At 36.0% G+C, this 27,067-nt stretch overlaps 1 protein-coding gene across 1 annotated transcript; it reads right to left on the reverse strand.

Annotated features, from left to right (window-relative positions):
• Window positions 1-706: 706 nt before the first annotated feature.
• On the reverse strand, window positions 707-26,745 carry LOC131793901 (anoctamin-7-like). Its single transcript, XM_066171751.1, is given in 27 exon segments — window positions 707-2,918; window positions 2,920-3,030; window positions 3,731-3,821; window positions 4,148-4,287; window positions 4,503-4,708; window positions 5,166-5,290; window positions 5,957-6,054; window positions 6,184-6,238; window positions 6,668-6,788; window positions 6,982-7,018; window positions 7,356-7,514; window positions 8,172-8,309; window positions 8,647-8,729; window positions 8,957-9,017; window positions 9,307-9,415; window positions 9,748-9,844; window positions 9,972-10,015; window positions 10,536-10,675; window positions 11,165-11,220; window positions 11,491-11,545; window positions 15,385-15,442; window positions 15,954-16,090; window positions 16,268-16,375; window positions 16,883-16,992; window positions 17,314-17,383; window positions 18,722-18,772; window positions 26,471-26,745. Coding segments are annotated over 27 exon segments (2,595 nt in total). The 5' UTR covers window positions 26,531-26,745; the 3' UTR covers window positions 707-2,843.
• Between the last annotated feature and the right edge of the window lie 322 nt (window positions 26,746-27,067).

The following is a 27,067-nucleotide window of genomic DNA, read 5'->3' on the forward strand; positions in this document are numbered from 1 at the left end:
GTGCATTTAAGTAAGATACAATTAATAGCATAAAAATGCTACAAGGGATTTTTTAGTGGTACGTGAAATATTTAAATTACGGATGATCAGAAAAGATGTACCAGAATAATTAGAGATTAAGCTGCAAAAATTCATCTAAAGTCATGGTTTTCGAGCCAAAGGTTTTTGAAATTCCCTGATGTTTCCGTGACAAATGTAGAATTGACCATTTCATATATCAGTCCTTATATTGGCCTCAGTTCAACCTCCCCTCCATCGTTTTCTCTATGCTTCTAGTGAGTCACATGCAGTGCACGTGAACTGACCGTTCCTTAACGCAACATGGAAATATATTTGCTTTTCTTGGAAACCTGATACCATTGTGTTGTTCAATTTCATTCAGCAATACTCTATCAATCCAACATGTTTCGTGTGATTGAAACGTACTAAAGAATTTGAAATGTTAAAAAGTTTGGAAAAAAGAGAAGTTTCATCCACAAAACAACTTGACCTGGATTAAGAGGGGAATAATCCCTCCTAATCGAGAGAAGAGGATTATCAACTGTCAAAAAGTGTCAGCATTTTCCATCTCCCTTTGAAGGAATATTTTTTCTCTACCTTCTCCCTGACCTGTAACAGCCATGAAAGCATTTTCGTGCGAGCGAAAGGAGACGGAATGACAATTGAAACAGACTGTCCACAAAAGTTAAATGAAAGAGACAATCAATATTGTCCAACGAACCAGTTTATTTCAGCCACTCTTGCACGTCTTTTAATACAGTCCCAGGCCACCCGCCTGCAGGTAGTGTACCGCCCTTGAGTGTTATACCGCTGACTATCATACGACATGAATCAACGCTGTTACTATCCAGTTACTAGGTACACCACTACACGATTCAAGGTATCCCTGCTACACAACCTGCCATAAAACCAAATCCGTTATATAGATGACAGAGATTCTAATTTTGGTTTCAGAAGGACACTATTCCCGAAGTAAGTTAGTGCAGCAAAATTAAAGAAAGTGAAATTTGATTTTGTAATTAATAGCAAGTCTCATTAACTATCGTATTAATTTTTGAGGGTAATTCTAATTGTATCAATTAATGTAGCAGAGAGAAAAATATCACAGCGTCGTACCCTTTATCAAAGCTAATAACTATAAAGATATTGGACCAAGCTGAAACTAACTAAACCAATATTTATGACAGAAAGTACTATACACAGCGATTAAGTCGCTTAGACACCAAACTAGGTAAAGAAAACAATTGGAGCCCCAATAACGGGAATTTACACTCTCCTTCCCTGAACTATACAATGTTGCCTTCCCGACAAATATCCCATAAAACTTAATAACTTACTAAATAATTTTCAAATATAATTTTTCTTGAAAAACAAATGGAAAGCGAACTTTCCATGCGAATTGTTAGCTCTTCTGCCCTGACGAACCGTAAATTAATATTCCAATAAAATATATCACCTGAATAAATTACATTCAATTAAATGAGTATTTGTAAGAGAGCCTCAAAGGGTTAAGAAACGTAATTTTGAAGATTCCGTTGTGCCTGTGACAATTGACCGGTCGGTTTTGGTATGTTTTCATCAGTCGTTCAAACACCAACAATACCAGTTTTAGTTCCGCTTCATCCTCTTAAATGACATAATTTATCCCCTTTTATCCTCTAAATCAATCTCGTTCCCAAGGTCCTCTCGTTTCCTTCCTCAAGGGAGGAAGATTGAGGACTCTGGGAACGAAGTTGCCTCCAAATAAGATTCTATCTCTCTATCCACCGATTTTCCTAGTTTCCTTTCAGTGGCAGCTGACGGAAAATATCTTGACATTCTATGTCAATAAATCAATAAGTGTCATATTGATTTCACTACTGGTGAAATCGAAATTATTCCCCTTCCAGGAGATATTATACAATAACAGTAAGAAAAACAAATAATATCTAAAGATCTGAAAATCAGATATCAACCCGTCGCCATAAGGACGTTCCCCATAACTTATATTTTGATAGCAATTGCGATCAGCCTAATACCTCAGCGTATAACATAGTTTTAACGGTAATAAATAATCTATTTTTCTGCTATCTCATCGTGACCTTGAGAGTTGTGAGGGTTTTTAATGAATAGAATAAACTGTCTGACACATCAAAGATTAAGGATCTTTGAGCGTTTTCAACATTTGAAAATTCTTTTGAAACTGACCAATGAAGACCAAAGAAACCTTCATACCGAAATAAATAACTTTACAGTGAAAAAGACGAAGAAGAAGAAAAAAATAAAAACGGCGAAAAACAAAAACTTTAAGAAAGTCATGGAATGTTGTGTAATTTTCAGAGAGGAAATAAAAACTCTCAACATCTCAGCATCCGTTCTCTCCTGCATGCACTAAAAATCTTTCTTATAACTTTTTATTTCATTAATTGGGAGGAAATCAGCTCAAGCGACTAAAACTACGCACGACAACAGTTGATTTTAAGGATATAAATATATCAATAATTATTTTTGCCATTCTTTAAACCAATCACGTACACCGTCACCATTGTTACTTATACACCCACACAGCTGAAGCGTATATAGTATGGCTTCTGCATCTCAACTACAATGTCACCCAGCTACAAAAGCATAAACGGTTTGCAAGACCTGAAAATAATGAGGTGACCGGTAGTTTTCAGAGGAGAAATTTTGAACTATAGTTGACCATAAAAATACACCCAGAAAAAAACTGGCGTTGTGCAGTACCACGTGACCCTTCACGTAGCCTGGAGTCACGCAAATTTGAGCATAGTGTGACGCGATCACGCGATGCACATTTTCAGGACTTGCAATTTCCTTTCTACACTAAAAAAGGCAAACATCAGTTAGGGTATATAATCTTCCTCCAGATCATCGGCACTTTCACCATCACTCTTTCCTCCCATTAGATTGTGGTGATCAGGACAACGCCTGCTTAGCAAGATACGCTTCGCGCTTGATCTTGATCTCAAGCGATTGTGGTACATCTGGCACCAGTAAGTCGATCAAACGAGACACGAAGAACACAAAGTGCTACAAGGAGAGTATAAAAGAGTCCAGGTTTCAGTGGTATCCGGTCGTTTCGTACTTACTCGTTTTGTGCTCAAATGCATTCGATTCTTACCTAAGTTTAGGTCGGTTCGTACCCAACCCGCTCATCGATTCATACATTCAATCAAAATGCATCACGCGCCAGCGCGTGAAAAGATATCAATCGTTGCGTATGACAAAAAAGTTGAGTAAAACGAGGTAAGCAACTTAATTATTGCCTAGCTCACGATGAGTGTGAAATTTTATAGAAAAGTCTATTGTTGATACTTGTGTTTTTTTTTTTTAACAATAATAGCTCGTGTAAATGTTATCTTTTTTCTTCACTTAATACATGGAAAACATACTTTGTTAGTTTAGGTGTGAAATGACCGAGAGGGTGACTCAACTGACAGGGAACGAAACGACCGTGGGTACGAAACGACCGTGGGTACGAAACGACCGGGTACGAAACGACCGTGGTTACTCAACGACTGGTAACCGTTTTAGTGAGGCTATGGTGTTCGCTCATCAAGTTGTTAAGCAATAGGGCGTGTACGGACGGTTAGAATCACGTGACACAATACTATTTTGGGAGCCCACGAGAGCTCACAGGATATTCCGATTTACTTTGGAGTAAACAACTGAGATAGCTACATCGACTGAATTACTTACAAGCATCACGATTAGAAAGAGACAATCTCACCTCAAACATGATGACAAATCCTAGCCGAAGGGCTAACAGATGCCAGTAAAAACTAGTGAAGTGACCCTCACGATCTCTAAACTCTGCGTATCTGAAAAAGTTCAACAGAAGTGGAATAAATCAGTCTGAGAAGATTCGCGAAATCATAATTCGAACGCTGTACAGCATAACAGAAAAAATTCAAACTACTGGCTACATTGAAATCTAACGAATTCCTAGCATGGAGCTCATTAAATTTGGGTTTCAGTGCCTCCGTAACAGATAATTGTGATATCACCGGCATCCCGTTAAGGTTCAAAACTCGGAAATTGACTTTGGGTCAACATAAAAGCCTTCCTTACATGCAACAACTCGCTTGATAGATAAATTATATCTTGTGTATCTACGTAGAAAATTACTCACAAGACTTAGGCATACCTGCATGGTACAGCCGTAGTGTTATGGGGAGACCAAGCCAAGGAGAAGTTAAGATATCCCTCTAGGGAATTGTCTTCTGATATTGCAAAGCGGTACAGGATCTTTGGCAAGAAGGTTGAGGTGAAAGCGATGAGGAAGGCCTGCAGAAAAAAAGTTATAAACACAGATATAGAGCACATTTTTGCCTTATTGACTTGGCATCACATGAAAAATCTCCAGCAGTAGAAAACGTATTCAGAGACTTAAACAAGTTCTAAGTTCGTTGTTTACACGAGAGTAATCGACTATTGTGCAAGCCACCTTGTGATTGATGTTTAATTTATTTCCGTTATTGTGATTGGATATTTCTACTTACGTTGCTGATGACGGCTATCTTAGCAACACTGTCCAGAATGTCAAACCAGATGCCGATATCTTGAGCCCTGTCGGCGATGGGTCGTCTCACCTCACAAACGAACTTGTCTGAGTCAATGCGAATCTCAAAGATGTTGTTGGCGAGAGCGAAGAACGGAGCCAGAGGAAAGGCAGCCACAAAGATTGTAATGAAACCGAACTGGAGAACTTTTTGGGTGAAAACAACAGTTTGTAAGAAAAATTGTACATCACCAAGCTAAAAGCTAAATTTTTAGTTGGATATTTTCAGATGTTTCCTTCTGGCAGAAATTGTGATATGAACTTCACTACTAGCAATTGCGACGGAAAGAACTGTTGTTCTTACGTGGTAAGAACAGCAGTGACATACTAAGCTTGCCTGGTATCCTACTTTTTTTCTTACCACATTTGATGTCATCTGTGTTCTATTACTGAACAAGCGCATGGCAACATGGAATCTATTTCGAATCTGGAAGCGATCCTCACAGTTATGAACGCTACTTGTGAAGTAGTAGTGAAAATAAAGCCTGAAAAAAAATTCACGCCCGAACGGGATTTGAACCCATGATCTCTGCGATACCGATGGAGCGGTGGAATCTATTTGTTAGCTATTACTACAAAAGCAATATTTTCCGTGGACACCTACTCATCTCCAAGTATTCTTGGAAGAGTCCTTCATTTTCCACCAGTTCATAGTCGGCCTCCCAACGAGGTTGGCTTTCTTCTTTGGATGTACCGCGCTTCTTTCTCTTGAGCCATTGTTTTAACATCCTACAGACAAATCATCAAGCACTTCACTTATGAGAGGTATTTAATTTCGATCAGCCAACAATTTCGTCTGGAAAACCCTCAGCTTCTTCCCTAAATGCTGAACCATCGTCTTATAAATTTCAGGTTGCTGGTTACCCAAAGCCATGATTTTTTTTTCTTTGCAGAAAAAATAGATCTCTTTATGAGAGCTGCAAAAGCAAACCTAAGTAACTGAAAGAGGTTATCATAATACAGGCACACTCGCAACCAGGCTTGAGAACGGAGAAACGTTTGGTTAGCGATTGGTTTAAGGTTTGCCTCTGATTGCTTGATGAATCATATAATATTCGAGCAATATTCAGTTGAGTGTCGAAAGTTTCCTGGGATTGCGTTGGTTTTGGAGTTACTTCACTCTGTGATTGGTCCAAAAAAAACTCGCAGCACTTTCTCTACCAATCAGATGCAAATCACGACTTGGTCACCCGCATCTTCCCGCGCTTTTTGGTTGGTTTTACTTTGAGTTCTCACTGGCTCTTAAAAGTCCTTTCCTTTCTTCTGATAAGCTGGTGTGATTACTTTGGTTTTGATTTTACGATACTCAATCTAAAAGCGCTCAACACTAAAGCCGAAACAATCCAGGATGTCCTAGAACCACTATGTACTAATCTAACTCAGCGTTATACTTACGGAATAACAATCTCCTGCACGTTGTTTATGGTTTGTTTACCAACCATGATGATCACAAGTTGCTGAGCCAGCTCCATAAGACAGCCACTAGGTGCACACTAGTAAAACAACAAATCATATGTTGGTGTGAGTTACAATAACGAAACCTACTGGCTGTGTAAAGTCTCGAAATGTGAGCGTGACACCATTACTCTACCTAATGATGACTTTCACAATCTAGCTTACACTCTTCTTGCCTGAAGGCCAAACAATCTGCGGTAATGTCCGGGGTAACCAACCAGCCTACAAACAAAATGCACAATCCACAAATCATGAGTACCCTGCACTGATATTGAAGTTAAATCTCCTTTATCAACCCCTTCCCCACCCCTCCAAAATCTCTGAAAAATAACTTCCCGCGCGACATTATAAACATGATCAACTGGACGATCACACGCGATGTAGGCTTGATGTAGAATACAACACCAAGCGCTAAAAAGGGGTGTTTGGTCAATTGTGATGGTCGTAACAGCATAAATGAATATTTTGCCGCTACGTCAATAAGAGGCCTGGACGGCGGGCACGAGAGTGAGTGGGGCGTTATGGGATCGTAGTTTGTGTAAGTTGAGGTCGTCAACCGGACACACAAAGTGTTGATATTAACACTTTGTGTGTCGGGTTGAGTTGTGATGGGCAAAAAACCCTAATCGTTTAATATGCTCCTAAAACTACTTTCTTACTTTCCCTTGGAAGAATGCAATATAGAAGATGGACGAGTAGAAGTTCACAAACTGGAACACGAAGACCTTGAAAGTCAAACTGTCCTCATACTCCGTCTGTGTTCTGTGCATTTCTACGGGCATAAAGAAACACAAACTTTATGAGACCAGTTCACCACAAGGAGTGGTCACGTTCTTCTTCCAGCGCGACAAGGGTTGGTCTGTCAGTAACAGGGTATCACTGTACCCTCTACAGAGAGGGGAGCCCTTTGCTTAAGTTTACCGATTCATTTCCTTTTCTTCTACTATCAATTTGAGACAACTTACCCCAATGAGTCAATGCTAAGGCGACTCTTTCGTAAACCTACAAAGGAATGCAGAATTCTTCAGTTTACCTATAATATGAAACAACTTCATTCTTTTTCCTTGATACTCTAAATTACCCTTGCATGGGAAGGCAACTTCAACAATATTTTCTTTGTGGGTACAAAAGAGATTGCGTAAAGGATTGTTTAGGACTATCTATTGAATTTCGATGTCATGCCATGGAATGTAACGCTGCGCTCCTCGGACAGCTGTCAAATTTTCCCGGACAGTTTTCCACTTTGGGACTTTTCCACCAATATATACTACCCGCCGTTAGAAATGCTTTTTAAAGATATGAATACAGTGACTAGCAGTATGTGATAGACTGTACCCACCCTGCTGAGGATCATGATGATTGTCAAGTTGACAAATGCGCCAGTGATGTTAGCGATTTGTTGAGCTCGAGCTCGGGTGGATGGATTAGAAGCCAGCGGTCGGTAAACCAATAGCTTATAGACGATCACTCCCACCATGAACACCAACACTAGAGAAACCTGATCAAAAAGAACAAAAACAAAAAAAAATAAACAAAACAAACAAACAAAAAAGGTACGTATGGTTAATAATATTGAAGATAGTTCTCATAATATTCATAATATAATTACCTAAGCACTCCCAGTTCTCCAGATCAGTACATGTACTTTGAATAAGCGAAAAAACAGACAACAAAACAGACAACTGCGTGCGAAAACAAGACAAACCAAACCAAACCAAATCAAAAACAGAGGCATGCGAACATAACCGAGACGGTAAGAGAGATGGTGTGGTGGAGCATGCACGGGAATGGAGCGATTGCCTGTACTTTCAGGCAATGCTAACTAAATGCTCCAAAAAAATTACAGCTAAGATGCGGTATTCTCCGCCAATCAGATGCGATTGAGTGCTGTCATTCTGCCGCCAGTTAAACATCGTTATATTCACTTCACATTTTGACAAATAGGCCTGTCTAAACGAGAAAATGAGCGATGCCGAATTAAGGGTAAACTATGTTAGTCGTTTGCACAGTACTAACACACAACTCACAATTCCTCCATTCGCTCTGACGAAGGGCTAACGCTCGAAACTTCAGCTTTAAAACTCTTTATGGTGGCCAATTTACGTTATCAACTCAACTGACAATACTTAATCAATCAGTATTACTAACATCTTACCATAGTAATAACAATAGCTATTCCCGAGAAGACTCGAGGTTGTCTCTTCTCATCAGGGAAATGTGGTTCAAGTATTCCTGTTACTGGGTTTCGTTCTACTGTTGGTGCTAAAGCTGCAAATGTTGGCCGTGGACGTTCCTGAACAAACGAAAGAAACAATGTCAAGGCGAATAAATTCTAGGAAAGGTCTTCAAGAGACTCTAACAAACTCGATTTAGAACCTTTCGCTCCAAATGTCTACTTTAAAAACTATTTACTGTGGTCAGTTTACATAATCAACCCAGCTGATAAACCCCATTTATCTTTTCATATCCCCCACCGACCCAGCACCACATTTTCTTTAGAAACTTTACCTTAATTCATTTACAGTATAAAAGAGAATAGATGGTGACCTCCTTTATAAACCAGTGAGTGTTGGCCACATTTTACCTACAACAATTATATTTCCCCCAGTAGGAACATTTGTTTACATTACCTCCTCTTCCTCATACTCTAGAACATCCCAGTGATATGCCAGGGTTATTTCTTTTCTCTTCCAAAACTCCAAGAAAAACACCGCTTCAAAATAAAATAACCACAACCATGAGATTAGAAGCCCAAGTCACTGACAAAAGTTACTTTTTTAAAAAAATTCTGACCACTACCACAGGTGGAGCCAAACTTGATGGACAAGAAAGCTCATTGAGAGACATGTAGAGGGCATGTATGTTTCTATGTGTACGTTTTTGTCTCATGCATATTTAATAGAAGTAACTTCTAGGGAGGCTTTTTTAGATGATAATTACCCCAAAAGGAGACAAAGACAGCAAAGAAAACTGTGGCTGCATTGTCAAACAAGTACGAAACCTGTGGATAGGATAGAAATAGAAAAATGTTGGTTAGATATTGATTTTATTGACCTTACGTACACTAACATATATGAGTCACAGAACATGAAAAAATAGTGGTATATAATCAGTAGCTTGACAGAGAATCTATTTATTTATTTTGTTTTCATCAATGACAGCATGCTCCAAGGGGAGAGGATCTTTTGATGTATTGAGTTGGCTAACATTTATAGATGACTAGGCAGAACTCCCTCATTCATAAAAGTCAAAGGGAAGTTCAAGTTCTGATGAACAGAGAGGTCACACACCTTGCCCAGCATACAACTTGTGTGAAGATCAACTGGATGACACCCAAGGGACTCATCACACAATGGACACATCATGTAGGTTCCTGGAGGACTGTTACACACATCAAGGCTGAAAACAAAAACTTACTTATCAGTTGATCCAACACCAAATCATTAGAAATGTATAGCAGAGAGCAAGGAGAATTACTTAACTATTTAACTCGCAAGATCTGATTGTTAATTATCCTATGTAGCTGCCACACGTTTCCTTGTAAATTAGTTATGAGAACTTGGTGCTAGATCAAGATAGCAGCTTCTACCTGATAGTTTGAGTATTCTCATTACCTGTTTGCTGAAGAATGTATGGATATTGTAGGGAGAAGTTTTATGTTAATCACTTCTGGGAGTTAAAGGCTTAAGAGATCTTGGCAGTGAAGAGGTTAATGGTTGAATGATACTCACGCAGGTTTGTTGTCAGGTCCATTCATGGTTATGACACCATACAGAAACACCAGCAGTCCAACAAATGATGGCATGAGAAGCCATGCTGTGTACTGACCTAAACATCACCATTGGTCAAGAATTGAAAATCTTGAATTAATTTGAATTGTAATTTTAAAAATTTTTGGAAGCTCTGAGACTTCAGATTTGTGTTGGAGATTTGATAAAATTGGAAACAGTCCTACCTAGCCATGCAAAATAAATACCAATCTTCTCTCCAAAGTATTCCCTGAAATATAAATAACAAATTGATATATAAGACTAGTGTACTTGACAGCATAGTAGAAAAACTTATCACATCTCATAACAAATGGGCTGGGTGTATTGGCAGCTGCACATTGGTCAAACAACTCCTTAATTAAAGAAAGATGTTTGGTGTGTGGAATCCGAAGGTCTGAGGTTCCATTCCTCACAGGGACTCAGAATTTTTTCTTTGTCCCACGCTCGTGACAAGACGAAAACATCTTTCTTTATTTCTTTACTGAGCTCAAAACTTACCATCTCTCCAATTTCTATTTACTAACTCCTTAATTTAGCTCCTTCTGAAGAACAACTCTATTTGACTTGTGTTAATGATGCTTAAGTAGCAAGGGTTATATTCGCTTCTTGGTATGATGAAAACTCTTTTGTATACACACATTTAAGATTTTAAACCTCAAAGCAGAACATCTGATACAAAATTCTCTTGAGTACCCCCTCCCCAAAAATACAAATTAAACAAAATACGATTTAATTGTAGTATTACAAACCTGATATGATCAAGAGGCTGATACTTCAACCACTTTCCCCACCGTGCCCAGTATTCTTTCAGGATCTGCCTTTTGTTAAGTTTGATTTCCTCAGGTCCATCAGGTCCTTCTTTCCATTCCTTTGGCAGCTCTGCAGGTCCCTGGTGTGAAAAAATGTGTAAATGTGTATTTATTACTTACTATGCAGCTGAGTGGTACTAAAATTGTGTGAGTCAGCAATTGTCCTTTATAGGATTTTTTAATTTAACTGATATAGCACACTTAGTTAACCCCTTAAGTCCCAGAAGTGAGACTACTGGAACTCTTCAAATAGAAGTTATTATCTTGATCTAAAACCAAATTATTGTAAGTGATTTACAAGGAAATGTGTGACAACTGGAGGGGAGAATTTACTAGAAAATCTTGAGAGTTAAAGGGTTGATTAAACAACTGAAAATTACCTATTGCCAATTAAATCCCCAGATACTTCCACAAGACAGCTCTATATACCATTAGCACTGTCAACCTCTAGTTCTCTGGACAAAAATATATTTCACCTTACTGTTGGCAATGAGCAAAATTTCATGTGTTCAATTTAAAAAGATGAATAAATATCTAAAATGGTGGCAAAAAACATCACATAACCTTACCACATGAAGAGGATACCCAGCCTTGAAAACTTCTTCTTCAACAAGACGATTAATGCCTGTAGAGAAACATAATTCATTTTCTTATTATACTACCTTTCTTTAGAACATATTTATGAGAACAGTGATTGGTTCTTTTGAAAGAAATTCTTGAGCTTGATCCTTACTTCCCTAATATCCTAAATTTTGTGCATAATATTAAAAAAAAGTATTATAATAATTCCAGATGATGCTTGAGAGCACAGGTGGTATTCTATTTAAGAACTCATCAGAAAGTGTAGGATCCTGCTCAGTCTTTACTTCTATGATCACATAAAAGTAATTCTTACCAATTTCTCCTTTTTGCCTCTTGCCAAATGGAGCTGTTTCCATAATTTCATACACCTGGAAAGAAAGGCAGAGTATTTTACTATGAGATATTAACTCTATCCTTACCATATCCTTTATTGCTATACACCACTTGGAGTCAAAAAGTATAAATTCATTATTACAATGATAGTCATTAACAATATTAACTCTAAAATACTAATTCTAATCAAAATCACCAGTTTAACCCTTTGACCCTAAGAGTGACTAGCAAACTTCTTCTTACAAAATCACCCCTGGATTAGACTTTAAGGTCACAAGAGTAAAGGAAATGACCATCAACTACAGTAATTGAAAGCTCTTGATTTTTAAACAAATTCTCCTAATCAGCACCATAAGAAATATATAAAGAACAGTATGGAGAATATGCATACTGATGTTAAGGTGTAAGGAATTAAAAAGTTTTTGTGTCTTGACTGGTAAGAGAGGATACACTATGAACTGTAGTTTTATGAAAATTCCATGAATTTCATGTGAAAAACCCATGAAGATCATTTCATGGCCCATGAATACTGCAAAATGAAATTTCATGGGGTTATTTTTAGCCCTGAATTTTCCATGAATTAGGGGAATTTTTTTCATGACCCATGAATTTCTTCAAAGTCTATTTTTATGACCCATTGATTTGCCATGATAGTCACCAGAATTAATTTCATGACCCATGAATTTCTTTATATGCCTACTTTCATGACCCATGAATTTCTTCAAAGTCTACTTTCATGACCCATTAGTTTCCCCAGAAAGTCGTCAGAATGAATTTCATGCCCATGAATTGCAATCAAACAGCATTTCATGGGCTAACAATTTATTTGTTTTGGGAGAACAAAATTAATGGGCCATGAATATTCCCTGAAATCTGTTGCCCATGAATTTCATTGATAAATCCATAGGCCATTAAAAGTGGTATTAATGAGTTCATCACAGTCACTGATTTATCAACGAGCTGACTTTCATGATCCGTGGAACTGACTTGTTATAAATTTATCCACTGATGGAATTTTGGTGTACAGCGCGAAAACTGTCGAATGAAAATGTCCCTAAACATCTTAAGTGGCCTTTGTTAACGTAAAATGTACAGGAAATCACAAAACAATGACTAAAAACAATGGATCTTCAATTTGCTCCTTTGTTGAGACAAATGAGGCTGGAGGCAATGACCCAGATGTTTGATCCTCACTTTGATTTTTTGGGGCATTTTTGCCTTCGCCATGCCTGGACGACTTTGTTGATTTTTTTTCTGCCTCACTGCTGGCTTTGATTGTTAGCCATGACTCTGGAAACCTGTTCAAGGCCTTCTCTTACATTCTTACGACTGAGGAATCTTCTAGGGCTTTTCCTGTAAGGCAGCTGCAGAGTACAGATGCTTAAATTGCACAGCAATAGTACGCATTGCATCTACACGAAATGTGGAACAAAACAATGAAAAATCAATCACTTTGTCACCTCAATTTGGAACTTTGAATAGTGTGCAAATGTAACCTGAAAAAAATGCTATTTTTACCTCGTTCATAGAGTCGCCGGTTAACAGAGTCAGGCCATCTTCTCAGTCGGGATGAAACGTTACCTTCATGTATTCATTGAGATTGCCTTCTACAACATCGTTGTTGATTTCGTGATCGCTTTCACAGGAATCACTGTCGATGTCAGCTCTGACTTTCTTGGACTCTGATGTCCTGTCGATTGTTACTTGCTTCGAATTCCAAATACCGAACAGCTTTTTGTGCTGCTTTATTTTGTAAGATTACAGACGCAGCAACGAGACCTCTTCGGAGTCATTTCGTAACGTCGATCACGATAACCTGTGAGGTCACTATGTGACCGCTGACCTATGATGGCTGCGATGACCTAAGGTCACCACGTGAAAGTACACGTGATTTACGAAGAAGTGGCGGTTTTTTTCGTACCTCGAACGGAATGGTTCCATTCCAATTACATTTCTCGTAGTGTTTGTGTAGCAGTCTCTTTTTTTCCAGATCAACGCAATGGACCGTCTGAAAAGTTTTTTCAAAGAGGTTTCCTCAAGATGAAGTTATCGATATGCATTACAACGTGAAGGGGTAAGTTCAAGCTTGGTCATCTTATTACGCGTAAACATCGGAGCGCGCGCACTAACTATTGATTTAACTTGAAAATCTTTATTCTGTGATCATCTGGCGAAACATCACAAGAGTTTGTATGGAAATACTTTCGACCGTTCTTAGGAATAAAAAATACAGTCAAATTCTGAATACGAAATACCTCACCCCACTTCCACAGTGCGTCGCTTAATATCTGACGGCTTCATGTTGAAAAGAACCTGTTTTGGCGAGTTATCCATTTCTAGGTTTAGTACGTACATAAGAAAGGCTCTTAGATAACTGATGATGTGCTCCCTTTATTTTGCAAACAGTGAAGAGTGTTGGTCTACAAAACTGATGAAAGGAAAAGCAAACTTGCTAAAGCAGCCTATCTTGGTTCAAATGATGATGAAGATGCAAATAGTAATGATAACCGAAAGAAGGATGGCACATTCAGGTGGCCAAAACAGAGAGACACTGACATAGTCAGCCATAGATATATCTTCACACATGCAAGAGTGCAGAAAGTTGGTAATTGTTTTGTTGTTAGTTACCTTGAGAGTATTGATCACAAGTGTAAAACATATCAAGAAATTTACATGAATGCTGTTACATAAATAGACATTATAATAACTGTCCATAACATTTTACACATGATATTAGACGAAGGAAATGATATTTGAAGTTTAGACAAAAATACATCAAACCAGTGAGTATATTTTCAATAATTTCGTCCAAATATTTTTCACATCAAATTTATTTATATACCTTCAAAATAGTTTAAATAAACAGAAATATAGGAGCAGAATCTGTCTCCACAAGGAAAATCAGTAATATCAAAATAGAGCTAAAAATCATTAACATCTTAATTTTATGCAGAAAATTTCATACCAACTTTTTTTATTTAAGAAAGTGTAAACTGAATTATCACAATTTTGGAATCCTAAAGTAATATTTATGTACAGCTGGTGAAACAAAATAAACTATCAGAGAATCCAGACTTCTGGTCATGTCTTTCATGTGTGTGTGCTTGTACAACAGGACCAAGAAGTTTCACAGATAGGTTAGTTCTTCAGTGTATAATTTAAGTGATAGTGTATGTATTACAGTTATGGTATACTGCAAGCTATACGCTGTAGTACAGTCTTTGGTACAAGAAAAGTGAAGAATTTTTAATTCCAAATTCATAGGGTTTCCAAAGAATTTTCATGGTGCTTGCATATTCCTAACAACCCCATGAAAACTAACTGGCAATTAACTTTCATGTGCCATGAAAAAACCATGTAGAGGCCATGAAAATTCAAGGAAAATTTTCATGGTCAATGAATTTTTTACATATTCACAGGATATTCATGGGTCATGATTTGCTGCAACCCATTAAAAACTAGTGAACTTTGACCCCATGAAATTTTGGGCTTGAAATTCATGGGTTTCTCAGTACCTTTGAAAAGGCCATGAAATGCCATTTTCATGGGTATTTCATGGCTTCTAGGTCACTTTACTCAATATTTCATGGGTCGTGAATATGGAAATTTTCACAGGTTTTTCATGGGATTTTTCAGGTCTTTTTCATGGCACTGAGACCATGAAAATGTCATTGATTTAACCATGAAAATCCTGTGAAAAATCTGGGAATTTACAATGAATTATTTCACAAGATTTTCATGGGTTTTGAGTTCATAGTGATAGCTGAAATGATATATACCACAATTTGTATGAGAAAGAGATAGAGGCCATAAACATGCATATATGTGTATGTTGCAATTATTTGAAGAGAACTGAAAAGTCTCAGCTACTTACCACTCTTGTTCTTTCTGTTTCTGTAAAGTAGTTATCTTGATCTTCATGGCCAATAAACCTGGCAGAAATTATGAAAAAAATATTGAAACATGAACCTAATTTGACCCGGAACATGGGCATATATAAATAAAATAATATAACTAGGATTGTGTTAACACACAAAATTTTGTGCCTGGGAGGCACTGGTTTGAATCCTGCTAAAGCCTTAAGTTTTTCAGGTCTGCAATTGCCCATATCACAGCTGACCTGCAAGGATCATTTCTTTCTTTGGCATAGTTTGCAAAGTATGTTAACCCTTTAACCCCTAAGAGGGACTGTCATCTAATTTCTCCTAACAGTATCACCTGTGAATCAAACAATGTCATGAGAATAAAGGAAATGATCACCAACCAAAGAAGGTCTAGTCTGTTTGAAAAATTCTCCTTGTTCATGCCATACACATTGAGTGAAGGAAAGTGTGGAGAATATGCATACTGTTGTTAGCGTGTAACGAGTTGATTGTTCGTAAAAAAAATCCTGCAAACTGTAACGTGGTAAATTGTAATGGTCCAGCTGGGTGACCAACTTACTTGTTGAGCTTGTTCGCTTGGAATGTGCATGTGAAGTAATCATTGGGTGTGCCTGGTACATCATCCTTGAAGATGTTTGGTATGCGAAACTTTTCTAAGATTCTTTCTGACCAGTTTACCTTCTTCGTTGTGCGAAGCTATTGATAAAAAGTGCAAATTTAGAATCATTTTAAGTTAAAGTTTGTTAACAATAAATAGCTATTATACAGTTTACCATTAAAACATTCTCTCTCTATTAAATTTCCCAAAGCTCATCCTTTTTATCGTTACTTGAAAAGAAATGCAAACAGAAATGAAGATAGCTGGATTCTAACCTCGAGCGGGGCTCTGAAGTTTAGCTCCTCTGCATAGAACAATAGCACTTCCCATGGAGCATGACACTTGATAAAATGTAACTTGACTTTCTTGTCTTGAGTCACCTCCTATGGGTTAAACATGGAATTTTTCAACACATATTTTCCTACTCAGTTACACTGTTCATCCGCCATCTTGAATAAAAATAGCAGGGGTAACCTGGTGCTCAATGTAAAAGGCATAATCTGTGGTGTAAGCCCTATCTTTATGTCTCAAGAAAACTTGGTAATCATTTTGGAAGCAGAGGACGCTGTGATTAAAGGGGGTAAATTTCTAAAGAAACTGTGGTGCTGCGTCGGTGGGAGAGTATACAAAGGTAATTTGGCACTATAAACTGAGTTGATATCGTGAATTGGGTCCGGTTAAGAGTTTCAAAGCTGACGTTTCGAACGTTAGTCTTTCGTCATTCTGCCATTACTACTCTCTACAACTCTCGACTAGCTACGTTCGGAATGCTAATATTACACAGGTAAAGGATTTGTGTACACCAATTTACAAGCTTTGTATTGATTTTTAATCCTACAATTAAAGGCTCATACTGCTTATACTAAAAATGAATTTATCCAAAGTCGTACCTCTTCAAATTCCAGCTGAGACTTGGCTAAATTTTCCAGAAACTTTTGTCTTTTCTCAAGATGTTTAGGTGGAGGCGCCTTCTCTTCTTCTTCATAGACAAGCACAAAGTCTGTAAAACAAGCAGTAATTTGTAACCATCTTAAAATCAGACGAAACAAGGATTGCATGATGGGAGGGGTTGGGGTGGGGTTTTTTTTCAAAGGGAGGTGGGGGTCAGCTTCTCAGGGAGAATGGCTTCTCAGGGAGAATAGCTTCTCGGGGAGAATGGCTGACTACTGGCCCATGAGTGAAACTGCTAAAGGATTTTATTATTATAAACTCTTGTCAGAAAGTTAGAAAAACAAAGTCAACCATTGTAAGTGCACAAGAGTTGTAGCATATGTTTTTCATGAAGAGTGAAGTGTGGGGTTTTTATTAAAAGACAGCTTACCAATCCTTCTTTTGCCATCTTTGAAGTAGCAACCTCTCTCACCACTCATGTCTTCATCATTATCAAAATTCTGCATTGAAAATAATTCATTGACTTATTTATGCAGTTTTTACAACTCAAACTGAGTGACATTTTTGCCTTGAAATATCACTTTGTAGCATTCACAAAAAATCCTCAGATTCTGGGGTTCTCTGGTCTTACAACACCTAATATGTTTTGCTGCAACTACATGAATTTGAGTACCAGTAAACCTGTGAAAAAATATGGTTTGGTGGAGCTAATGAAACTGCTAATTGTTATAAGTTTTGCTCTCAGAGCCTCTCATTACATGAAAAATTATTATTTAACTCTAATACATGTAATATGTAATTTTTTAAGTCATTACATGCAATAATTTTCAATATTAAGCAGCCATTAATTACTTAATTATTATAACTAGATTAAACTTGAAATTAACTTTTGTTATTCTGTTATGTTATATTTTAATGAGGGATTATATATTTGATTTGTAAAGTCATTAATTAACTAAATTAGTATATTAATTAATTAAGAAAAAGTTTTCAAAAATGGTGACTAAATTGACAGTGCATATGGTTGATTCTTGGAACATCCTGCTGAATGGGAAATTTTTTGAATTGTCAACTGTTTCAAAGAAGTATGGTTTATTTACTGTGTGTGAAGGGAGAATGGAGATGAGTTTTCTTCAAGTTACTAGGAGTTTTTTAGAAACTGAGTAATTCAAAGATTAGTAGAAACATTTGGTGAATGGCATGATAAACAAAACTCAATGAAAGTCAGATGGTGAGAAGTATACAGCAGGTATTAGACTGATGAAAAGCTAAAAGAACTAAATGTTATAATATGTTTTTGTTTTGATCCTGAAATAACTCAATAATCTTTTCATTTCCTAAAAGTAATTTTGTGAATCTCTGGCATGTTTTTGTTTGGATCCTGCAATAGCTAAAAAATCTTTTTGTTTCCTAAAAGTAATTTTTGTGAATCTTTTACTGTATGTTTTTTTTTACATATTTAATTTTGTATAACAAAAATGAACATTCTACAGTCAAGTGATTATAAACACAAAATTTTGCATGAACTTGAGAAATACCTCTAGGGTCAATTTTTTTAAAATTGAAAGGTTTATCATTCTTCAGGGAAAGGTTAGGAGCTTTTACTAGTGGTTAGTGTATTTATTTGATTAATTTGTTTCCTGTGTAATAACGAATTCATGTGCCTTAGGATATTATCAAGTTCAGTTTTCAGAACAATTTATAATCAATTTAGTGGTACATGTAAATCTATCAGAGTTTTGTCAGTGCATTGAATTACACAGAAATCCTTGAATTTTTTTAACACTGTGTTAATTTAACTCAGTCAATGTGTTTAGATGGTTGCTAGGGAACAGAACCTTGTAAATTCCATTGTAAGCTGGATCAAAAGTATTATAAGAAGCCATTTCCTAGAAAGAAAGATGAGAAGAAAAAGAAGAGAATTAAAACTGTTGCCTTTTTATACCAAAGGATCTTAGCACTACACAGAATTTCTGAATACAACAGTTATAGTTGATCATGAATTAAAAGTAATTCCAGGAAAATAGGATATTGAATGTGACTGAAAAGTGACAATCAAAAAATCCCATTATAATTGTTAATTGAAGGAGGATTTATTATCAGTGATGATGATGATTACTTTTCAAGAGCTGTTCAAGTTTACGGACAGAGTTTGCTTATTAATGTGCAAATAGTGCTTCATTTGTGTATATAAATGTCAAAGGCCTGATTTGCCTTCAGTAATAAGATAAATGAGAGGGAGAGAGAGAGAGAAGTAAAAAAGGCCACCACAAATCAAAGTTACCCAGACCTTGGGAAGCAGAGGGATAAGTGACAAAGGGCAAGGGTGAATTCAATCTCAGATCATGTTTTGATTACATTAATTTTGTTTTAAGTGGTGTTTTGATCAGTTTTCAACTGTTAAAATAAGAGAGGTTACTCACTGACTTTTAGAGATGACACTCCTTTGAATTCTGGAATTATCTTACATGAACATGTTATTATGGTACTTCTTTGAAATGGAAACTTGTTCTATTTGCATTCAATACTTATGAGGAATCTTTCTAAATTGGAGATGGTAACTGATGAAATTTAGCATTATTTCAACGAGTATTTTCCTATAAAGAATGCTTCAAATGTAGGTTAGTTCCTTAAGGTGGTCAGCATCATACACTAAATTACACTACCTACACTATCATAGTCAGGTACTGATTCTTAAAAATTACTGACAAATTTGCACATTAGACCGGTATACTATTTTAGGCTGTAATTATAACCAATTTTGCAAAAGGTTTGATTGACTGTAGTTAATATGATTCTCAGTCATAGACTGGAAATAAAATTTGAATAATTCAATTGAGCTAAAATAAATACACCTTGTTTGATGGTTTAATATTATACCTAATATGCACAGATGTATTGGGAGTTGCTTGGTATTTTCCAAGCCCCATGGGGGCAAGGAAAAATATGAGCAATGAGCAAAATGTTTACTCATATTATATGTTAAACCATTGAATAAGGGATTTATTATTCTGCTATACCAATTTTGATTTTCTTGTCTTTTGGGTTCTAGTATTTGAAATGTCACACAGTCTTATGTGAGTATTGTACAGATTACATAAGGGGTGCGTGAAAGAAAACAATGTAAAGAAACCATTAAAGTGTTGTTCATGATGCAAAAATTATTGTGGGCTTTGAGGTTTGTCTGTATGTTTTTGTCCTGTTCTACAGTGCATTACCTAGGCATATTTTGTGTGTTCCATTTCCCTTAAATGGTAATATGACATAATAGTGGAATTACAATTAATGTTATTTAAGCAATAGACCAAAAGGTTTGTGAGTCAGTTGTCTCTGGTTTGTGATTTAAAAATTTTCCCATATTCTCCTGTCATCCACTGGTAAATCAATAGAAAGTGTGGTCTATTACTTTTACAAAATAACTATGGGTTTACTGGTGCAATATATGATAGGTTTTGAATCATCAGGGCTCTAGTATTATCTCAGGTATTTCATAATGAGAGCTGGCTTAGGCTGCTGTGTTGAATTTTTTGTGGGAATTGTGGTCAATAGTTATGAATAACTTGAGTAGGTCTCCAGGTTGAGGAATAGGGAAAAATGTTGAAATTCATTAAAAATTATTATTTACTGAGAGAATCATCAATGATCTACTGATCCATTTAAATTCAGTTGGTATTTAATGAGTAATTGTGTGATTGCATTGGATATCTTAAGAGATTGTGTCACATATGTCTGCCTCTTGCTATAAAGAGATGGTTTCCAATTTCAGTGCCACTCTGATGATGGTAATCTATCATTACAATATTAGTCTATGTACACAAATGCTTTATCATGAGGTAATTTGATTCTATCAACTGAGTTGATAAAGTAAATTGGCCATGGTAGAGAGTTTCAAAAGCTGATTTTTTTTCAAAGCTCTGACAAGGGCAAATGCTTGAAATGTAGGCTTTAGAAAATCTCTATGGTAGAAAATTTTCATTATCAACTCAGTTGTAATACCCCCCACTGTGGCTGCAACACAGTTTCTTCAGAAACTTACCCCCTTTATGCTCTTGTACCATATTTAATGATAATCATATGAATATTTGAAGTAGTTTTAAGGTGTGTTATTACTCTTGAATAGATTAGTTTGAACTGCTGCTAAAACCTGTTGTCAGTGAAACAAAGGTCCTAAACACGAGTTTGTTATACAGTGGTGGTGATAAAATTATTGTCACCGGTGTTTTTTTAAGATAAATATTGTTCACTTAGAATGTTCCCTCTTCAGTTTTAATCTTTTTAATCAGTTATTGTGCTAATGCTATAGTGATAAGAAGGGTCATAAATCTGTCACACTGGAAATTCTGAACGATGGAACTTTTGATTTTATGATCGGGGGATTTGCGATGAATAAAACCTGTCTTCATTCTGTCATTAACAGTTAAAAATACCTGTTGATCTGCCTTATTGTCTTCCTTATTTTTCTCATTCTGATCCTCAGTTTCCATTTTTGTTTCTAAGTTGATTGCACTATAACTTTGCTGTTTTTGTTTTTGTTTTTCTCTCCAAAGGCTCTAGGATATTGTTCTATCTCAGACAAAATCACTTGAAGCTGACTTTCTCTCAGTAGGATCCACTGTTTTGTGCCTTATTGACAAATCAGTGTTAAGTTTGTGACAAATCAGTGTTTGTTTGACATTCTAACATCAAAATAGTATTTGAACAAGTTTGGTGAATTTTATTTTGATGAAATTACCTCTTGTTACAATCTCAGCTAACTGAATTTTATGTATTGGAGAAAATGTGTCACATCCAAAAAAATTTCAGAATATATTTTGTACCAGTTGAAAGGGAATTGCTGTAATGTGCTCTTTATTCAAACTGTAAAGCAAACTAAGAGTACATGTCAAAATTCAAGCATAGTAATTTGTTGTCATCTCAATAACAGGTGGTACCTGCTACCTTTAGTTAGTAATTGGTAAAAGTCAAAAGTCTAAGGCTTCATTGAAATCATGGCATAACAATCCTAACACAGGTCTTAACACAAACGTTTATTTTGAATTTTGTTTACTTTTGATTTTTTCCTTGAAGTCTAAACTTTTGTAGACATTTCTTCTAACTAGGTGAGTTTCAATTGCATGCTTTTCTTTTGCTTTGAAATGATTCGAGCAGAGATTATAACATTGTTGTTCTTTTATTGTGACTTAATCTGTAAACAAAATAGCAAATGACCTTGACATTTGTAATTTAGTTTACTCTTCTAAAAATTCATAGCTGTTTTTTTAACTGAACAAAGACCAAATTTATGCATTTTTCTCTCAAAATACAGGTATTTGTAAACACGATTTTCTTTCCTTTTTTTATGCAAGTAAAACTAATCACCAGATGTGGAGGGAACACGTTGCTGCCCTACATGCCTGTTAGGTGTAAAGGACATGTGTGTGTGTGTGTGTGTGTGTGTAAAACTAAAATGTATCCTTAGTTTTGGAATTTTAAGTTTATTTAAATAAAAGAAGAGAAAAGAATTATTTTTATTGTTCAATGATCATAAATATCTGCAGTAGTATATTTTGGTAAAGTCAATTGTTAAGAATTTTTACCATCTAATTTATGAGGTATGTTTGAGTGGCTGGAAATGGATAACTTAAGATTTGTGAATTGTTTAACAATTTGCTTATAAGGGGTGTGGTAGTACCTTTTGTGGTTTTTTTAGTACTTTAACAAACAAACCATCAATCATTATGCTGAGATCTACAGTTTGAAGTATCATCAATCATCAGATTTGACTTCTTTAAGGTTGGTGTTGGGCTTAAATTGTACTTTTGGCAAAATGATTTGCTCCACTCTATACACACAACTGCAGTAAGGTTGAACCTGGCCTTCTGATTTTTCATAATGATTGTAACAAGAAATCTGAGTTAACATAAATTATTAAGTCCCTTATGGTGAGTTTCAATACTGTTTTAGTGAAACAAGATTGGATGTTTAATAAAGCAATGGAAGAACTACCTACATGATTCGCCTAACAATATAGATAAGTTGATATTCTTTTTTATTTCACAAGTATAAATGTTTGCTAGCAGGGATTTGAAAGTGATTTGTGTTTTGTACCTGTCAAACTTTCCTCAAAGATACAAAACTTTTGTTGTTATTTTCCATGGTGTGAAGTAGTGGTGTTCCAGATCAGGGCCCAGTTTATTGAAGGCTGATTAGTGCTATAAACCTAAAGTCAAATTATAATCCAGATTCTTTTATTCCTTTGTTCATGGGGACAATTTCTCTGTTCCCTGTAGAGCATCCAGTAATCAAATTAAAGACAATAAGAGTGATACTGAATTTTCTTCCAAGGCTTCCAGATCTGAAATCAGATTTCATACTAATCCAAGATTTTCTTAACCTAGATTTGAAAAAACCGGCTCCCCACTGTATTTTGTATTTTAAGTATTGGTTAGGTTCATTTGTCCTCATTCCAGAGTTTTCTTTAAAGAAATCCACAATTCTTTTGGGCTTATGAAGGAGAATGAGTAAATAAAACATTTGTCAAGTTTAGTACAGTGTGATGTGCTAACATTAACACCTGGTGTTAACCAGAAAAAAATATAGTCATTTGAATTATTTTGATTCCTAAAGTAATTAGTGTGTGAAGTAAAACATGTTCAGTATGGTTTATTTGTCACAAATGTTTCTACTGAGTAGTTTTCATTCTGTGATTTTAATTGAATTACATGCAAAGTGTGAATAAGAGGTGTTGGAACACAGCCTCTAGCTTTTGACTTGTGTTATGCATGTTTAATTTCCAAAATTTATGTATTTTAAAAAAACTCCATGGAAACTGTATAAGCACTGCTAATAACAGTAGGTTATCCTAAAATCTGTAGTAGCACTTTTGTCGATGTGTTTTGACATAGGAGTTATTCATTTTTTGTTATTCCAGTTTTTCCTTAGGACAGGTTTGCTGACAGGCTTTTCTCTATCATTCAAGCTATTGTTTTTTAGTTTAGGACAATAAGTACAACCAGAATGCCTTTTTAATGAATTGCTTTTGAGTAAACTCAAACCCTTAACATTATTTTGCCATCCTTTCTGCACATGCACATGATGACTGTGATAAATTATTCATGGTATCTTAAAAGCCCTTTTGGGTCCCAAGTTCATCACAGTTAATTTGAAATATCATTTAGTTTTTTTAGAATTTTGTTGGCTTGTTTGATTGCAGGCTGATTGTAGAGTTGAACTAGAACAAGGTTTTGTGAAACCTACTTTTATTGTTGAACAAAAAATATAGGTAAAAGAAAAAGAGGAATTATCATTTTAGTTTGTCTCCCTTAATTTAATTGTTGCTTCTCGTCACAAAGTTGTTGTAAATCCAAAGACTCTTTAAAAAAATACTTCTCCAAAGGAGGAATCCAGCCACGACATCTTTTCTGTTTGTTGTGTTACATGCTTATTTCTGATAAATATATATTTTTGTAGTAATGATCGGAGGTATCCACTCTCTCGGAATATTTGCTCTTATCCAATAATGATCTACATCCCACACAATCATGGTCATCAACCATATCATTAATTCGGTTATGTGACCCAACTCCTGTGCAGTCGTACTATTATTATTATTAAAACCTGCATGGTCCCTGCTTGAGATGTCAAAAACTTACGATTATGTAAATCTTTTGGTAGAATAACACTTGGGTGACTTGTTTCATTTATACTAGAAGGTTCTTTGAAGTTCTTGGAAATTAGTCTGATTAGAAGTTAGGGTTGTGTTATTCGTAAGTACATATAAAGCTTTAAATACACAAAGAATGACAGATTAAGGTATGCGTTTTTGAATACCGCTGTCGCCTATGAAACGGCTCACTTATTAAAATAGTTATTTTATTTTTGTTACGAAAAAGGAAAAAAAATTACCGAGGAACTTTTCTGTTTTAATTTCTCTTTTAAACTGAAGTATATTCAGTTGGAAATTTGGTGCTCAAAAATTAGTGCTAATTGTTTTTATACACTGCATGCCGTGTTAGTAATTGCAATCCTTTTCACGTTGCTTACTCTAACTGGGACGATTGAAAACCACCGCCTTAATTCTCAATCATAATTAGAATTTTTGTGACAGGGATTAAGAATAAAAGGGAAAAAACGTATAGGTGGCAGAATTTCATCGTCAGCGAAATATGAATTTCGTTTAAAATCCGTGCGAGTGTCTTTAATGTTCGCTATAACACACGTCCAAGTATCTTTGTTGTCAGAAAATAATAGCAAAATAAACAAAACCTCAGCGCTGTTTAAATCTATACAAACATGTACCACGGAAAGCACCCTACATATGCAAATTGCTACGCTTTCTTTAGAGAACTGAACAAACAATTGTAGCATCGAGGCGTAGAAAAAAGCTGAAGTGGCATTTAAATTCGTTTTCCCGTTTTCTTTTTCATGGCCTGGTAGCAGTATGCACTGGCTCCATGTTGGGTATAATTAATCTTCGCAATACTACGTGCTGGTTGGGCTCGTGCCTTTGAAGTGGCTTTTGTTTCCATAGAGAAACAAACAGCCACATGTAAAAAGGTTTAAGATTTTAGCGAGGTCGACCTGACGATGCTTTCATTTGTAATTAAGTAGCCCTCGGGGATTGTAGGTGAAATTTTCGAAGCACGAAAACACGCGGGAAAAAAATCACTGAATTTCATTTCAAAACAAAACGGTGATTCAATTGTTGCGAATGCGCATCTCCAGTTTAAATTCCAAGTAACTTGCTGCTAGCCATTATTCAGTTAGTACCTATGCGCAAACGGTACCTTTTGCAAATTATTTTCGAGTTTTTTTCCTTCGTTTGAATTCCCCGTCCTTAACGTTACTCCGTCCTTTTTTTCCGCATTGTAATTATACTTTGCATAAACATGTTTTCTAGCTAGTTCCTTGAAGCTGCTTAGCAGAAATTTGTCGATTGTGTTGAAAAAAATAAATATTATGCCAAAGAACAGAAAGTCGACGGTCCAACATGATGAATTCAATGAAAGAAGAGCCAAAAAAATATCACCGAAATTTAAAATATCCTCATGATAAATCGGCCATGACGCCCGCTTTCATTCATTTTTAATAACTTTCACTTTTCGCTAGGTCGCTCTTTGATCGAATCGAAATCACCGCATTTGAAGAAAGAAAACGACTTTTCGTGGGCAACTTTGAGAAGATTTCTGCGTTAATTTTATCTTACTTCAGAAGACGGAAGGAGAGAATCGAAACACCAGCCGAAATTGAAGTTTGTAATCGTATATTTTGAAAGCAGCAAGTTTTCAATCACACAACCTGTCTTAACTGAAAAGGTTATAATTCACGATTAATTTTCTTTACCTTCTCCGTACCTTCTGATGACGTTGTTATTTGATTTTAGCTTGGATGATTCGATGAAAAAATTGCGACCGCATTTCTGACAAATTTTCTCGCATGATACAATATGGATGCGATGGATGTCAATTAGGGGGACTGGTTGCTTGAGTAAGGATTCGAGATGCAGAGGCACATTAAAGAGCAAAGCGGATTTTTTGGAAAAACCAAATAAAAATTAACCTTAAATTTAAGCTACTACGTTTACACATAAAACAACAAAATGTAAATACCAGAGACTCATTCGCGGCCAGAGGGTCGGTGTCGTCCATCTTGTTGTAAGACCTAGGCATGGCTCTCAGAAACGCTTTGTCAATTTTTACGCCTTAAATGTCGCTCGCAATTGAAAAAATCCTCCATCGAGACATCACAAACCAGATAATATATAATCGTACGGAACCGTTGACCAGAACGGATTGTTTTTTGTGTCACATAAGTTCAGAATATTAAAGATCACCTCCTTCAGCGAGAAATTCAAATCAGTTCGCGAGAAATTCACTAGGAATCAAAATAGAAGCCCCCGCTCCCGGTCTCAACCAATCAGAGTGAAGAATATACCTGCTCTTACATTGTAAGTCTGACAGCTGCTTCGAACGACATTTACATCGACAGACTCAAATAGATATTTCGTTTCTCTATTAAAAAAATCGTACTTGAACTAGATTTGTTTCCATTCTGTTTACTTCCATGCTTTCGCATACATCGACGAAGCTTGTTCCAACACGTACTAAACAGAAAATTTTACCGCTTTTCAAATTAAACTTAGCGATAATTTATTCAAGTGAAGCCGAGGGGCGAACAGAGGTGAAAGCCAGTATTTGTGTTAATTG

The sequence above is a fragment of the Pocillopora verrucosa genome, chromosome 9 (genome assembly GCF_036669915.1).
Source record: "Pocillopora verrucosa isolate sample1 chromosome 9, ASM3666991v2, whole genome shotgun sequence".
Classification (NCBI taxonomy): Eukaryota; Metazoa; Cnidaria; class Anthozoa; order Scleractinia; family Pocilloporidae; genus Pocillopora; species Pocillopora verrucosa.